Raw genomic sequence first — 14,811 nt, 5'->3', positions numbered from 1 at the left:
CGAAGGGCATGTGGTCAGCACGCCGCTCTCCGGCCGTTGTCAGCTTTCATGCCTGGAGCCGCTACTACACAGTCAAGTAGCTCCTCAATTGGCTTCACAAGAGCTGAGTGCACCCCGCCTGCCAACAGCGCTCAGCGGACCTGGACGGTCACACATACAGTACACACACACGGAAAGGCCGTTGGCTAGTGAGAAACACACTGACAATGAATGCAAATCTCCAACTGATGTCCTGAACATGAGAAAGAAATTATTTAACAACTCGCAGACCACTCAATTTGGACCACAAATTCGCATTACACTGTGTTGAACACAATGTTGATTTTCAATCCCAGATTTACAAATCGCGTTTACTCTGGTAAAACCTTGACCATAAAGATTTAGTCGTACGCTCCGTGGATTCACTTTCACACTACATTCTTTCGGTTGCCGGTTTCCCGGCTACAAATGTTGATTCGCGAAATCGAGACTGGTAACTGATGATAGGTGTGTTCTGTAGGTTGGTACTCAGCATATCAGGGGCCACTTACGGAGGGTAGTCTTAACATTTCACATCATTTTAATTACCACATAGAAACAGTAATGTTCCGTAATTAACTTTGTTGTTTTTACGTGGTTATACGCATGTGCACGGAAAGCTCTGCATCACGCCGCTTGAGGATCCCAAATAAAATGGCGCATTCCACTGATAAAATGGAGCATTGTGGCAAAAGTCGTTTTCTGCATTTTAAAGGGAACAAAGCTGCAACAATCCATGTACAGCTGACAGAAGTATACGGCAACAACGCGCCATCATATGAAATAGTGGTGAGGTGTCCCAGACGTTTCCGACGTTGTCAAACAATGATGAAGAAAGAAGTGGCGGAGCATTTCCCTGTGAACGGTCGGGAATCGCAAGACAACTGGTCGTTCTGGTACTCGAAGGTCGATGTACAGGGTGACAATTATTGAATTATATGAAATAAAATCGTCATAACTTCTGAATGGTTTGCGTTAGGACGTTCAAACCGCACTGTTGGCCTCGGGGCATATTGTGAATTAGTATGCGCATGTGTGGTTTGGATTAGCGACGAAGCCCACTATCGTTTGGATGGGTTCCTCAATAGGCAAAACTGGCGCATTTGGGGGACTGAGAATCCGCATTTCGCGGTCGAGAAGTCTCTTCACTCTCAACGAGGGACGGTGTAGTGTGCAATGTCCAGTCACGGGATGATCGTTGGGATATTCCTTGATGGCACGTTGACTACTAAACGGTACGTGAAGGTTTTGGAAGATAATTTCATTCCCATTATCCAAAAGTCCCTTATTTCGACAAGATGTGGTTCATGCAAGACGGGGCTCGACCCCATCGAAACGGGAGTGTGTCTGATGTCCTGGAGGAGCACTTTAGGGACCGTATTCTGCCTCTGGGGTACCCAGAGGCAATTGGTATGGACCTCGATTAGCCGCCATATTCTCTCGATTTGAACACATGCGACTCCTTTTTGTGGGACTGCATTAAAGACAAGGTACACAACAATAACCCCAAAACCATTACTGAGCTGAAAACAGCCGTTCAGGAGGTCATCGACAGCATCGATGTTCCGACACTTCATCAGGTCATGCAGAATTTCGCTATTCGTCTGCGCCACATCATCGCCCATGATGAGAGGCATACCGAACACGTCGTACCCTAAATCCGAATATCTGTAGTGACGTTTCCGTCGGAACAGGCCTCGGAAGGCTCAACGATACCGACCGGCCGCCGTGTCATCCTCAGACCGTAGGCGCGCAGTGACGTTTACATGTTGAATAAAGTGTGCGCACGGCGTAGTTTGTAACTAATTTACGTTTTTTTTCACATACTTCAATAATTGTCGCCCTGTATCACAATCGAGGTAATAGGGGAAACAGCGAAAATCAGTCACGTAGCTCACCTTAAACAACAATTTGTATGATAAAGAGAGCCACTTGCTGGTTTCTGCAATTGCCCACACCAATTCAAGCAGCCTGCCGAACCAAAGCAACAGATGAAATTTTGCAGGTATGTCGCGTCAGATCATATGACTTATTTAGCCTCCTAATCACCATGGACGGTTGCCTGACGAATCACTAGAAGGAGAGAAACAAGCAATATAAACCTGTGGACTCACCATCGACGAAATATCATCGGATAAGTTAATGCCGAGTGTTTATTTGGCCTCCCATGGTATAGTGCCAACAGATTATGCTCGTAAACTGTCACGGTAATAAACTACCAACAACTCCTGGCGAGTTTACGGGATGATGTCAAGACGAAGCGTCGCGGGAATGGGGTGTTTTTGGCCCACGACAACGCACCACATCAAGCTGAATAGGACAGCCACACTCTATTCGAATGTAGAAAGCGTTGCATAGCAGGCATTTCCAGAATCACAACAACGTGATTTTCGAAGTGGAACAATTCCTGGATGCAAACTCCCCTCGCGTATTTGAACTTTCATACAAGTTTGCCAGTTCAGTCGAGATTCCGTAGAAAGTGGTTTTGGTGTCGTACAGTACACTGGTCACATCTTCCCAGCAGGGTCTGCGCTAGTTAAGATGATCCTTTCTTGGACTACTTTAGTGAATTAGCGCATAGGGTTTCCTCCAACCTGTGCTCTGTGAATCTCTCGTAGATGATGCCCCCAAAAGATCTGGTATTGTATTGGATTCCTCATAAGATGGAAACAGGCGACCTGCGATTCTAATTACTGGTGCAGGCAGCTAATTGTTATATGTCATGGGATGCCATTATGATGTGTTTATTTGCCGGGACCATAAAACTATTTCTTTCACAAAATTAATAAGTTCCAAGAACATGGTAAAGCCGAACATTGTTTGAACAGTGACTAATGAATTCTGTCGCCGACTTTCAGTTACCAACTGCCTCAGAGTACGTCCCATCGCAGACTGGCAAGCTTGGAGCGCAGCCGAAATCTCTTGCTAACATCATAACACTTCGTAGCTCTTTGTACATGTTCAGTGCGTTAACAATATTCATTTTTATTTAATTTGGGTTTAATGCATAGCGTTATTATTGCAGTGAAACTCTGATGACCCGTACACTTCTCCTAGTACCAGTTATGCCAAAAGATGACTTTAATTATTAATATTTTAATACAGTGAAATCTCTGCTTCACGCCAGAACACTAGTAGTTCCTCTACTTCTTCACTGTCGAGTAAAATCCGCTGCCAAGGATGGCGTCCCGCTCTCCACTCTCGTGATTCATCATTGCGCTATATGGTACGGTTTTAGCTCTGCCTCCGTGGGAATCAGTTTCCTGCTCACTGCTGGCATATTCTGCAACACTGTTTACTGCAGTGAACTGACTTCGGCTATCTGCCAAGTTTCAATAAACATAAAATTTGAAAAATAAATACCAAAAGAAGGGACACCTCACATGAAGAGGCAAAATTCTGATTTCTACAATCAAGGTCTCCACCATGTCATTCATCATTTGGAAACACGTGACGCATCCAAAAGTGTCTACAGAGAAGGACTAACACAGCCACCAAGTTTCAAGACCACTGTTTGAATTTTTGGAGGTCATAATTGAAACTTCATAACTACCCCTCACTGAATTAATCATCACGTCCTGTGTAATGCGATTCTGGCATTCTAGTACAGAAAAATGTAGTGCTTGAAAAATGCGTATTTCTAATATTTGTAGGTCGCTCTACCCAAGTGCGAGACGAGTGTTCAACTACTGCGATACCTCTCTGAGCGGAATCTGCAGGTGTTGGACAAAAATATGGAAACTCCGAGAGAAATGTGTGGTGTCACCGCCAGACACCACACTTGCTAGGCCGCGGTCCGTTAGTATACGTCGGACCCGCATGTCGCCAGTGATTGCAGACCGAGCGCCGCCACACGGCAGGTCTAGAGAGACTTCCTAGCACTCGCCCCAGTTGTACAACCGAACTTGCTAGCGATGGTTCACTGACAAAATACGCTCTCATTTGCCGAGACGATAGTTAGCATAGCCTTCAGTTACGTCGTTTACTACGACCTAGCAAGGCGCCATGTTCAGTTACTATTGATATTATGAATCATGTACAGTCAAGAGCGACGCTCATCATTAATGGATTAAAGTTAAGTATTCCACCAGCTACGTCCGTTTTTCTAAATTCTAATTTCCTTGACCTGTTCCAGACCTCGCGCCAGCCTGCGTGAGCTAAAACGCGTGCCTTTCGGCTTCCTCTAATAAAACGGTGTTGGTTCTCCTGCCAACCCACAACAAAATGCATGCTCGAACATGAGTTATTCAGGTTCTATCCAAGCCTACAACCACGAACGGCACGTGGGCGATGTCCTCAATATGTTGCAAGAGTCAGCCGTGGTTAGAACAGTGTTCTGTGTAGTTTTGAGTGCTTCATGTCGGAGCTAAGTGAATTAGAAGGTGGGCAAATTGTTGGTTTTCGTACGATGGGTGCTTCCGTAACCAAGGGAGCTTAAGTGTTTGGTGTTACAAGAGGCACTGTTCAAAATGGCTCTGAGCACTATGGGACTTAACATCTGTGGTCATCAGTCCACTAGAACTTAGAACTACATAAACCTAACTAACCTAAGGACATCACACACATCCATGCCCGAGGCAGGATTCGAATCTGCGACCGTAGCAGTCGCGGGGTTCCGGACTGAGCGCCTAGAACCGCTAGACAACCGCGGCCGGCACAAGAGGCACTGTTTCGAAGAATTAAACCGCATACAAGGAAAGTGGAAAAACATCATCTGCTAACTCAAAACGTGGACGAAAGTGTGTATATATTGATCGTGACAGACGGTCGTTGAAGAGGATTATGACTAAAAATAAGAGGACGACAGCTGCGAAAGTCACCGCATAACTGAATGTCCCACTCGAGAAATTTGTCAGCACCAAACCAACGCGAAGATAGCTCCCAAAGTATGTAAATGAAGGGCGAGATGGAATTCTAAAACCACTTACCAGTGATACACATTCCTCCGTGGGTCTCATGTGTTCTCTGCAAGGTCGCATTACGCCCGAGGATTATGTGACCATTTTGGCTATTCAGATACCTCCTACGGTACAGTGTTTGTTCTCCAACGGTTATGTTGTGTTTCAAGAGGACAGGTAATGTGTTGTGTTTTTGACGTTTCCATATTTTTGTCCAACCCCTGTATATGGAAAGCTTTGATTCATTTTTCACGTGTTCATAGTAATATTTACATTGTCGATATCATGTATATATGCTGCAAGGCTATTTTTTCCACTACATTAGATCCCAGTCCCCGGGCTACAGAGAAAATCTATTTAATCAGCAGCTTTTCCCATTCTCTGCACTCAGAATGAACCAAATTGTAAATAAATAATAGACCGCCTCCATTGTGTTTCCACATTACTGGTGTGCGTTAACATGTTTCAGAGATCTTCAACAGAAGAATCCGTAGCATAATGGAAAGTTCGATTAATCTGGATTGTTTTCCAAGTTTAATCCTAATGTAGTAAGTACAAAAATTATCATAAACTACAAATTAAATTATTTTACGAACATATGAGTAATCTCCTTGTAATCAAGATACCAACTACTTTGTCGTACAAATTTCTCTGTTTACTAGGCTGAGTTTCTAATAGTTATCACGCACGTGACAATTTGCTACTTTAAGGGTAACCAGTGTTGAAGATACGTATTTGTGGTTCATCTGAACTACTGCTGCAAATACTGTTTCATATTAAAAAAGAATAAAGAAGATTTTTCCTTGAGAATTTAACGTTGTCTGAACAACTAATTGATTCAATGCAGACTCAAGTAAGCACTTCTCCATATTGCTAAATTAAAGCGATTCGGTGACATCCACATATAGCTCCGATGTATGCGACAATTTCCACCACTGCAAATTGACAAAGGAACAGCGACGGCATCCATTTCATTACGACCAGATTATTCTCTAATATCTTCCGCTAAAAGCAAAACAATCTCTCTCCGCACTTACAGCTGAATTCAGTGGTCGGTGTCCTCCTGCTTAGCTGAATGGTAACGTGTTTGCCTCCCATGCAGCGGAGCCGCCTTCGATTCCCGGCAGGGTTGGAGATTTTCTCCGCTCGTGGACTGGATGTTGTGTTGTCCTCATTATCATTTCATCCTTATCAACGGCACGCGAGTCGCCCAATGTAGCGTCGACTGCAATACGACTCGCACTCGGGGGCCGAACTTCCCCGGATGGGGCCTCCCGCCTGCAATGCCATACGATCACTTCATTCCATTTTGAGTGATCGGTATGTTGAATGACGGCCATCTTATTACTAGGAAGTTGGATTTCTCCTTTCTTTGCTATCATCAACACACGTCACTTGCGTCCACCATTTACAACACAAACTCACTTCAATCTGACCAGCAAGGGTGTCTAGTGCAATGAATAAGTCAACTAAATTTGACTTGGTGGTGTCTCCGCCGCAAATACCGTACAAGCTTTCCAGTTATCAGTGCAAGAAGGCGGCATCACTGTCACCTTTTGTTCTGATTCATGGCGCATAACGTGGGGGTCTGGTTACTATCGTGACAGTCATCTTCAGTCCTTTCCTTAGCTAATTCTGTTTGCTGCTTGCTTAGTAGACCGATGCGACGTGTCCTTCTCACCCAACATCACGCAAGATTAGAACCAGAGACACAAAGGCGTACCATCACATGCTAGGTAAAAGCATTAGCTATGAAATGATATCTGCACTGTTTTCATTACTTGTCAAAAGTGTGCTAAAGTCATAAATACAAATTCACAAAGAAACACGACCAGATTACCTGGGGACAAAAATTAACCGTTTTATAAATGGTCTGATCCACTTTCATGGACTCGGAAATCTAAATTTCTGTCAGACTATTTCGTATATGTGAAGACCTTGTCCAGCTAGCTATAATTCCCTCTTATCGAGACGTCTCTAAGTTTATGTTGGGCTCCATTTAAGGTATAAGGATAGTTAACATTTAACACCTGATACATCTGCACTTTAGAAAAGTTCACGCGTGAGGAAATCCGCTGCTGGCAATTTCTAGGGATAGCTGTAATACTATTATGTCAGGCAGCAGATTGTTGGGACGGAGTCTTTGGACCAGGGGTCACGCAATGCGTAAACGCGCTGTGTTCGGCGCGTTGCTTTCCTTAACCATTCACGGGTAAATGAAGTAGCTTTTAAATGGTTATACTCATCAGATGGCTGTAGGTGCATCTCAAATGAAGGACTGAGATGGGAAAATTGAGGAACGGTACAGGCAGCATTGTACGATCGAGCAACAAAGCCATCGAGTGAAGGGACGTAATAGGCAGACATGAAACGCGTGTTCGTGACGAGCTCTTTCTGGTATACACTGAAATGACAAAAGTCGTGGGACACCGCTTAATATCGTGTCGGACCTCCTTTTGCCGGCGTACTGCAGCAACTCATGGACTCAACAAGTCGTTGGAGGCCCCATGCAGAAATATGGAATCCTGCTGCCTCTATAGCTGTCCATAACTGCGAAAGTGTTTCCAGTGCAGGATTTTGTGCACATAATGAGCTCTCGATTATGTCCCATACATGTTCGATGGGATTCATGTCGGGAGATCTGGGTGGCTAAATCATTCGCTCGAATTGTCCGGAATGCTCTTCAAACCACTTGCGAACAATTGTGACACGGTGACATTGCGCGTTGTCATCCATAAAAATTCCATCGTTGTTTGGGAACATTGATGGTATCCAAGTAGCCGATCACAACCAGAAGACCCAGTCTGTTCTGTGTACACACAGCCCACAAAAAGCCCACACCAGCTTGCGCAATGCCTTGTTGACAACTTGGGTCCACGGCTTCATGGGGTCTGCGCCACACTCGAACTCTACTGTCAGCTCTTCTCAATTGTAATCGGGACTCATCTGACCAGGCCACGGTTTTCCACTCGTCTTGGACCCAACCAATATGGTCCTCCACTGCTCCCGGTCCTCAAGTGAAGGCCGTCGACCATTGCGTTGTACGTGGTGAGACTTAATGCCTGAAATTTGGTATTCTCGGCATACTCTTCACACCGTGGATCTCAGAATACTGAATTTCTGAACGATTTACGAAATGAAATGTCCCTTGCGTCCAGCTCAAACTATCACTCCTCGTTCAAAATCCGTTAATTCCCGTCACGTGGCCATAATCACGCCGAACACCTTTTCACATGAATCACCTGAGTATAAACGCCAATACCTTGAGTATGCGATACTACCCCATCTGCAAATGTGCATATCGCTATCCCATGTCTTTTGTCACGTCAGTGTACATTTCCTATGGTTACCACAAAGCACACTCCAAGTTCACGTAGCTACAGAATGTACATCTAAGGAGCGCCAAGAGTATATTTTAAGGGAAAATACAAATTCTGGCACATACTGAATTTTGCAAGGTGAAAAGAACCAAACAAGCAATCCAGAAGTACAAAAAAAATGAAGACCAACTGTACTTTTCCCACGCATAACCATCTTCCACGCGTGGAAATTCAGATGGCTGCTACGAATGACAGATGAAGCATCAGCGAAATCTGGCCCGAGACTGGAATCGGAAGAATATTTGCACCGCTAGAAAACTTAGGATGTTTTTGAACTGGGTGGCTTTAAACCGGAAGACACTATGAATGATTCGGTTCAGAAGGATGATGATTATTTGCTCCTAAAATATGGGCCGCTATGTGTCTGCTGGGAGTTACAACATTCGTGGAATCAACAGTGACGTAACTGTCCTGCACAGTTGCACACGTTTAACGGTAGATTAGGCTGAGTAAACAGAATCAGTACCTTAGTGTAAGACAAAATAATAAACAAAATTTTAATAATATATTCAGTGTATTATGTTGCAGAACGAGCAAATAAGATTAATAGCCGGCCGGTGTGGCCGAGCGGTTCTAGGCGCTACAGTCTGGAACCGTGCGGCCGCTACGGTCGCAGGTTCGAATCCTGCCTCGGGCATGGATGTTTGTGACGTCCTTAGGTTAGTTAGGAATAAGTAGTTGTAAGTTCTAGGGGACTGATGACCTCAGCAGTTAAGTCCCATAGTGCTTAGAGCCATTTGAACCATTTTAAGATTAATAAGTGAACCTCACGCAAATACCACAATCATTCATTCATGAAGAACATGGCTGATTCTTCCTTTTATGTAGTCCAGGCAGGATGCTCTCTCTGGCGGGGAGAGACGAGGGAATAGAGGAGGGCAGGGGAGGGAAGGGAGAGAGAAAGAGTGAGCTTTCTCTCTGTCCTCAACTCTGCTGTCGGTGTAGCATTAAAACGTATAAAAAAATAACCTTTAAGGCCAGATGGATGATATCAGAGAAAGAAAGTCTCCCGCTAGGTGGCACAGAAGACAGGTCCTTCCACAGTTGGATTATCAGCTCTCTGGTTTATCAGGTTTTTTCTAAAAACCAAGGAATTAATAGAGGAAGCCACGTCGTCCTGAAGCAATTTAGGATGTACTGCTACGTACGGCGTCAAAACGGCAACTTCCCAAACTCTCGCTACTTTCAAGTTATCACTTTGCCTCCACGACGAAAATGCAGTAAAGACACATGTCATAATTGACATTAGGCTCCGTTGAGAAAAAATTCCGAATATCGGCAAAGCCAGAGTCGTCATCGGATGGGAAACGAAAGCTTATTTTTGAGACCATAGGTGACTTGGTCTCTCCTAACCTGGGATGTGATAGCTTCTTTGGCCGGCCGCTGTGGTCGAGCGGTTCTAGGCGCTTCAGTCCAGAGCCACGTGGCTCCTACGGTCGCAGGTTCGAATCCTGCCTCTGGCATGGATGTGTGTGATGTCCTTAGGTTAGTTAGGTTTAAGTAGTTCTAGGTCTAGGGGACTGATGACCTCAGATGTTAAGTCCCACAGTGCTTAGAGCCATTTGAACCATTTGAATAGCTTCTTTAATATAAAACAGTTATCATTCCAGTGAAAGTTCGATCTTACAAGTTATGTCGTCATTAATCGCTGCTAGATCCGAACAAAAATAGTGAAGCCTGTTGCGGACGCGAAACGAGCATGTCTTCATTAAGGCATCTCCTGGAGCGCGAAGGTCCTCTTTGCACGCCTCGTCGCATATTAAGGTATATGAGGCTACAGCTCCATCTAGCCTCAATTCAGATAAATTAGCAGGATAAGTGGCTATCTTCGATGGTGGAAATAGTTTCCGGTAATGGCATGGACAGCTTCTTGTGTAATTGTCCACAGTTAATGGTAGAGAGGAGTCGCTGAAAAAGTTAACGAACGTGACATGCTTGAGCTTCCAACCACTAAGTCCTACAGATACAGGTAAACTTATGGAAAACTATACTCTTTCGTCTTTAGGCATGAAAGTTGAAAATAACAGTCGAAGTCACACAGCGGAAAAAGATCTGTGGATACAGAGCGCAAAAGACATCAGCATCAAATTATTGTCGTTGTCTGGTGATATGACCTATGTCACTTGAATTTTCTTAGACTTTCTTTACGGAAACAATGCCTTGATTCTGCATAAAATACCTCTTTGAATCACCTCTCTGACCATGTCAAATATGAATCAGCACTCTTTCTATAGCAACTTCGCAACATAAGTCTAACAGAGGAAAAACAGTAATAATAAACTAAATGATATTTCCCGAAACGTACAAATCTGTAATAAGAAGCCGGAAAATGGAGGAGATTTCATAATGTTTTCTGTAATTTGTACTCATCGGCTCAGTCGCAACAGCTTCTGCCCAGACAGCTTGTACCTGAGTGCATTTCCTATGATAGCAACACGGCTGCTCAAGGACAGCAGGATGCAAGTCAACGGGCCTGGACAACGACGAACACACGCGCGTGGTCGACACACTAACCTCACGTTGACGCTTTGATATAAAAGAAATTTCTTAAGAAAGAGGATGCACGTCATCATCGCGCTTATCATTTCGATTCGCACTTGGTGCTTTCCTTTACGAAACTCATATCTTGCGCTTTGATCGAATTCTAAGTATTATTCAAAAGGCATGAAGTTGGAACAGTTTAATTAACAGAAGCAAAATTTGAGAACACACGCGACCCTCCGTCCTGTCAAATGCATTTCTGTGTAGACCGACTTTAATTTTACGGAAGCCAAGGAGCCAGCTGTCTTTCAAATATTTATGCAGTGTGTTGTTTAACAGGTGGGAAAAAGACTACACGAGAAGAGACATAACATAATGAAATATTTTTAAAATGAATGATTCTGATAACTGGAGACAACAACGCTTGAGAATATCGGGTCATAGAATCCTCCAGAAGAGTCTGAATTATAATCCGAACAGGAAAAGAGATACTGGAAGATCTCAGAAAAGATGTCAGTTCGGAACACACTGTAGCCTAATCCTTAAAAAGGGCTATGATGATGACGTTGTTCAACAGACTGAAGAATTAATGGCCTAATCAATCTGCATTGTTAAGGACTTTTAATGTAAGGCGTTATTCTCGCAAATTCGAAACTAAAACATTCCTAGAACTTATCCGTAAACATAGTTTCGGAAAATACAATTTCTGAGAGAAAGAAATAAAGAGTCGCATCGCATTATGCATAGTATAAAACAAAATGGGCTGTGGAATAGAAAGAAACTGAATTTGAGTTGTCAAAGAGATAATCATTTATTAATTTTCTAATTCTAAAAGGAATAATCGCATTGCATTTGAATAAAAGATAACGGCATCCTGAACAATGGAAGAGGAAGTCTTGTGCCTTATTGGAGCAATAACGAAAAACAACTACAGACCGACTGTGGCTCACTGTTACTAGCTACCTGTTCTGTTGGAATTTTGGCGACTCCTCTCCACCAATCGACGGTGAACTGGGTTCGCTTGGATGAGCTTATGGTGCTCAATATAGCTATATGTACACTCAAACTGAAGAAAGTAACTACAGGAATGAGATGACTTTACGAAAAATTGTACTGCGGTTTTTTGTAATAAATTTATATTCAGCGATATGGCTCGACATGCCACCAACGTCCGTGAGCACAAAACGCTGTGACGCTTTGTGTCACAGAAATATTACAAGATTTCGAGGCTTAATATTCTGTGAAAGTTTGCAGGTGTACTCCAGTAAGTTGGTTTGAACACCCCAGTCATTAGTCACCAGTTTACGTTATAAGGATGCTTACTATCAACAGTGTACTCACAACCTGAGCTATGGGTAGGGGTGGATGGGGAGTGGGGAAGCTGGTACTTTATGTTAGTCTCAAAGAGGAGTTACGAAATAGTTTTGAGATCTCACAACAAATGGCACTAGGTACATTTGCTACTATAGTCAAAATCTGTTGTGGCTCTCTTCAAATTAACACCGTACTGAATTAAAACGTATGTCAGTGAGGAGGGGTAGGATGGGACTGTTCGATATGTGAGAAAAAATTCTAGGAGGGAAATTGGGGGGAGGAGGGGAGGGATGTAGCTGCTTCCTCCAGCCTCTCGCAGGGAACACCCCCGTGTACAACTTAAAGAGAAACCAATAAAACGACATTACTTGGTGTTTTAATAGTGATTAGTAACGCTGATGATCGAGATCACGGCCTGCGTTAAAAGTCTTTTATGGGTAAGAGAAGATATGACCACAAATCTTTGGAATACCTATTGTAGCGGTTATTTAATCTGGAACTTTGTTCCATATACATATATACCGTCGTCAGGCAACACATGTTCGTGGAAGTGAATTGCCAAATCTACCAGCCGGTGACAAGGAGTAGCATCGAAACAATGCTGTAAAGCACAAAGCACCAGTGATTCGTAACAAAACAACTGTTTTACCGTTAATGTATAATCACAATTTACCGTAACCGTAGCACCTGCGTACAACATGATTTTTTTTAAATTAATTTTTGCGCAAGTTAGTGTGGATTTCCTTGTCAACATGGTACAAACGAGAAGGAAAGGTAACGTCAAGCGACAAATTTATTTAAAAAAAGGCCTCCTTTAATCAATTACAAACGTGCAATTAGAGGCGCGATTTCATCATCGGGCTTCAGTTCGATACTGAGGGAATTCAATTGCGATGTCAATTTTGTTGATACGACATTCGTCGCTTTTTGACAGTGCATATGTATTAAATCAGAAACATTCTGAAGCCTTGGCGATGAAGTTTTGCTGTGGACTGTATGTTGGCAGTTAATATAACGAGTAATTGTTACGCTAATCGACAAAATTTGTCACGGTTTTGTTGCTATTTTCTCATGGTAGATCTGCATCGCTCGCCCAACCGAACCGTGGGTCCCCAACACAGGTGTACGAGATGATACGATGACTGATGCTTAACCCAAAACACACCCACTCCGTATATCGAAGCACGTCCAGCACAACACTAGACAAAAGTGTCGCAGTCCTATAATGGTCACCAATTGGCAGAAAGTGGAACGAGGGCGGCGACGTCTGAAGAGACGCCCAGGAGCAGATATAAACGAACGACTGACCTAGCCCGGCAGCGGCCAGCGCCAGCAGCAGCGGCAGCGGCAGCGTCAGACGTCGCATCCTGCGCTCGCGCACTCACACACGTGCGAGCCCGGCCCGCATGGCGCCTTCACGGCATACACTGGACTGGCGGCCCGCACGCCAGCGACCGCCAACGGACCGTTGCTCTGCTCCACCGAGACTCGTGGTGGGGGCAGGGAGGAGAAGCCGCACCGTACTGTCCACGCTTTCCCTCCCGGGCCCAGCCGTCTTCCTGCACCTCGTGTTTCTTCCTCTTCCACCTCACCCGGACGCTGGTTGGCGGTACGTCAGCGCCAGACGTGAAACACCGACAGTTTAGTCTTCACTGATTTCACAAAGGGCAGTAGCACACCGATTTACACAAAAAAGGAAAAATAACGAAACTCTGAAAACTAATACTTTGAATAGAAAGAATCTTAGTACTCTGTACTGTTAATATTCGAAAGAAAAGCAGTAAGGAGAATTTTTGGACCTGTATACGTCGAAAATAACATGGAATGGAGAATAAGAAGAAATGAAAAATTAAGAGGGCTGTACAAACACCATAACATCGTCGAAGTGCTCAAGAGGAGAAGATTGAATTGGGCAGGCCATATAGCAAGAATGACAGAGAATAGACTACCTAGAATGGCATTCAGCAGAACAATAGAAGGAACGAGAAGAAGAGGGAGACCCAGAATCAGATGGCGGCATAACATTCTTGAGGACACAATGAGGATGAACAGCAGCAGCAACTGGACAAATAGCGCATTGGACAGGCAGAAGTGGAAGAGGCTCATAGAGCAGGAGTATGGTCGATAAGGCCCTTGCTACATGTAATGTAAAGTAAGTAAGTAGTACTCTGGACAAACACACTGCTGTCAATTACAATTGCAACAGCAGAAAGGATTGAAAATAACGAAGTTTTACATTTGTTTCCGTGTACAGTATTGTACAGAATGGGACAAATAAAATGGTCTGGACAAGTGGATACGGTTGGACGTGAATCTATTCATATAGCCATACCTCGTGATGCGCAGTTACTTCCAACAGGATGGAGCAACTGCACATACAGCCGGCCGAAACTTGGAGCACATTTACAGAATTTCACGCCCGATGGAGTTATTGGCAGAAGCCAGTCTGGTCGCGGCCGTAGCTGGCAACCCAGCTGACTTGATCTGTCAAAAATGGTTCAAATGGCTCTAACCTCTATGGGACTTAACATCTGAGGTCATCTGTCCCCTGGACTTAGAACTACTTAAACCTAGCTAACCTAAGGACATCACACACATCCATGCCCAATGCAGGATTCGAACCTGCGACTGTAGCAGCAGTGCGGTTCCGGACTCCTGATCTGTCAGTCTGCGATTATTTTGTGTGGGGAGCCCTCAGCTCTAAGGTGTATCGCAACAGC

General features: G+C 44.1%; 1 protein-coding gene across 2 annotated transcripts in view; it reads right to left on the bottom strand.

Moving 5' to 3' along the window:
• Positions 1–13,512, bottom strand: part of LOC124721235 (mucin-6-like) — a 282,929-nt gene extending 269,417 nt beyond the window's left edge. For both annotated transcript variants that reach the window (XM_047246092.1, XM_047246093.1), the window contains exon 1: positions 13,400–13,512. In XM_047246092.1, the coding sequence (XP_047102048.1) occupies positions 13,400–13,457 (58 nt within the window). In that variant the 5' untranslated portion in view covers positions 13,458–13,512. The remainder of the gene's footprint in view (positions 1–13,399) is intronic.
• Positions 13,513–14,811: the final 1,299 nt, after the last annotated feature.

This window comes from Schistocerca piceifrons, chromosome X (genome assembly GCF_021461385.2).
Source record: "Schistocerca piceifrons isolate TAMUIC-IGC-003096 chromosome X, iqSchPice1.1, whole genome shotgun sequence".
NCBI lineage: Eukaryota > Metazoa > Arthropoda > Insecta > Orthoptera > Acrididae > Schistocerca > Schistocerca piceifrons.
This window is presented reverse-complemented; position numbering and strand designations above follow the sequence as displayed.